The sequence below is a fragment of the Perca flavescens genome, chromosome 8 (assembly GCF_004354835.1).
Source record: "Perca flavescens isolate YP-PL-M2 chromosome 8, PFLA_1.0, whole genome shotgun sequence".
Lineage (NCBI taxonomy): Eukaryota > Metazoa > Chordata > Actinopteri > Perciformes > Percidae > Perca > Perca flavescens.
In genome coordinates, this window is record NC_041338.1 from 22,911,627 (window position 1) to 22,914,339 (window position 2,713).

The following is a 2,713-nucleotide window of genomic DNA, read 5'->3' on the forward strand; positions in this document are numbered from 1 at the left end:
TTTATTGATTCAGGGTTTTAGATTGTTAAACCGTGCTTATACAGCAGGGAGGACGCTCTTCTTCAGCCTGCTCCTGTTTTCTGGGTGAAAATAGCTCGGTGTCCCCCGCAATGCGATTCTTTTCGTAATCCGTCAGACTGGTGATGGGGTGCATTGTGGATTTATGGGGGGGAAATTAGCATAAATTATGAGCAAATCTGTGTGTGCGTGTGTGTGGTCCCTGGCATTGCAAACCCTCCAAGCGGAAAGGTGGCCCTGGCCAAAAGCTTGAATAGCAATAGCTCAAAATAGGCTTCCCATTTGGTTTTCACATTCATATAATTGACTTATGGATATTTTATACAGTTTTCACCACACCATCCTCAAGGGTTTATTTGCATTTCTGAAGTACTTTTGAATCTCCTTTACATAAACACAATAGACCTGATTGCCTCATGAAGTTTCAGTTTGAACAGCGTTGTTTGCATTGTGTTGATGTTTTCATATCGTCTGCTTCCTCTGCGCAGCTTTGGGCAAAATTAGCTGAGAAAAACTAATAGTCGGCTCATCAACAAACTTGCTCATGGCAAATTATTTTGTATGGCATTTCGTAAACAACATTAGGCTATAATTAGGGGGAGACGGCGAAATGCATTTTCGCAACATTTTTATCTGTGAATTCAGTTTTCATTCAAATCCACATCATAAAAAAATATTAGCAGAGCATAAAACACTCAATGGAAAACTACACTCATTACACACACCGCTGCACAAAGGAATATTTTAAATAAATGCACCTTTATGTCAAATACAATAGGCTACACATCTGCCAACAACAGCACAGATATAGTTAAAAGCAAATTTGCGACACGGTATCATTACGTTACAATTTGCCAAATCATGTTCGTGTCCGTTCAAATTCCATATATTCTTATGAATTGTAACTGTAAAGTCCACTGAAGAAGTATTAACGCATACCTTCACACACTGAGTGCCATCGCAGTTCAATTCCGGTTGCCGAGCCTTTTCACCCCTTTTTCTGTCTTCAAATGGAAATGATTTCCATTGGCCCAAGGTGTCCATGTAAATAGGTGTAAATGAAACCAGATTATGCCTTCCTCCCAGCCCCCTCCTCCCATGGCAATTGTCATGTGATAGCAAAGAGGTGGCACATTAATGGAGCGCCTCTACAGGGGTCTTTTCTGCTCATGTCACTACATAAAACTATCAGATGGTTAGAGGAAGGCCATGGAGGCATCCACTTAGCTCGTCGAGGACGCCAAATGATATTCAGCTCTGCTAGCGGGACAAGCTGACTTACTTTGCAAGAAAGACTTACAGCAGCCGTCACTCCATAAATGTGCACCGTCCGCCCGCCTGCACACTGCAGAGGCGCTCGACCTGGCTGTTTTACGCACAACGCAACTCCTGCATTGCCGGCATTGAAACTTTCCTCAGCGGTTGTTTTCATGAAGAGCGACAAGCTTTCGTCAAGGAATTAAGGGAGACTACTTTTTTTTGTATTGCTTTTCTGAAAATATCGAGGATGCCTCGCCCAGGGAGAAACACGTACAGCGACCAGAAGCCACCTTACTCCTACATCTCCCTCACTGCCATGGCGATCCAGAGCTGCCCGGAGAAGATGCTGCCTCTCAGTGAAATTTACAAGTTCATCATGGATAGATTCCCTTACTATAGAGAAAACACTCAGCGGTGGCAAAACTCTCTGCGACACAACCTGTCCTTCAACGACTGTTTCATTAAAATCCCCCGGCGCCCAGATCAGCCAGGCAAGGGCAGCTTCTGGGCTCTGCACCCCAGCTGCGGGGACATGTTTGAGAATGGAAGTTTCTTGAGACGCCGCAAAAGGTTCAAACTGTTGACTTCATCTGATCATTTGGCCCCGAGTAAGCAGTCGGATGCTGCCCATTACCTCCAGCAGCAAGCTAAACTGAGACTGAGCGCCCTGGCAGCCACTGGCACACACCTTCCCCAAATGTCAACTTACAACCTCGGAGTGTCTCAGTCCTCAACTTTTAAGCATCCGTTCGCCATCGAGAACATCATCGCCAGAGAGTACAAGGTCCCGGGGAGTCTGGCGTTCTCCACCATGCAGTCCATGTCTGCCGGGTACCCGCTCCACAACCAGCTGACGACCGCCTGGCCCCACATGTACAACACCAGCATGATTGACACGTCGGCCCCAATCTCCATGGCGAGCGGCGACTACAGCGCCTATGGCATGCCCATCAAGTCCCTGTGTCACGGGGGTCAGTCGTTACCGGCCATCCCTGTGCCAATCAAGCCCACCCCGACCTCCATGGCCGGTTTCTCGGCGTTACCTCCACACATCCCCGCGTTTCTATCAAACTCTCCACAGTCTCTGAGCCCGACGTCCCCACAGACAGCAACGAGCCAAAGCAGCCCTGCAACCCCGAGCGAGACTCTGACGAGCCCCTCCACACTGCAGTCTGTGGCTGTGCACTGACCAGCGACACTCTGCCCAGTAAACGAACTGCTGGCCGGCTTCCCAGGCCCCTTTACTAATCCCAAAGTTTATATTTTCTGTCGTCGGAAACTATCAAGGCGAGTTGCAGTTGCATATCGAATTATTTGTGTATGTGTTGAATGTGTCGCTTTAAATTGTGTCATAGAAGCCCAGCACAGAATCGCACAGCGAAGTATTGCTCTTGAAAATATAAATTATTTGATAGTTATATTTTTCAGTTTATTG

The 2,713-nt window shown here is 47.0% G+C and overlaps 1 protein-coding gene across 1 annotated transcript; it reads left to right on the forward strand.

Annotated features, from left to right (window-relative positions):
• The first annotated feature begins 1,250 nt into the window (after positions 1 to 1,250).
• foxb1a (forkhead box B1a) lies at positions 1,251 to 2,467 on the forward strand. Its single transcript, XM_028586443.1, has one exon. It carries the CDS (start codon positions 1,526 to 1,528, stop codon positions 2,465 to 2,467), a length of 942 nt encoding a protein of 313 aa, XP_028442244.1. The 5' UTR covers positions 1,251 to 1,525.
• Positions 2,468 to 2,713: the final 246 nt, after the last annotated feature.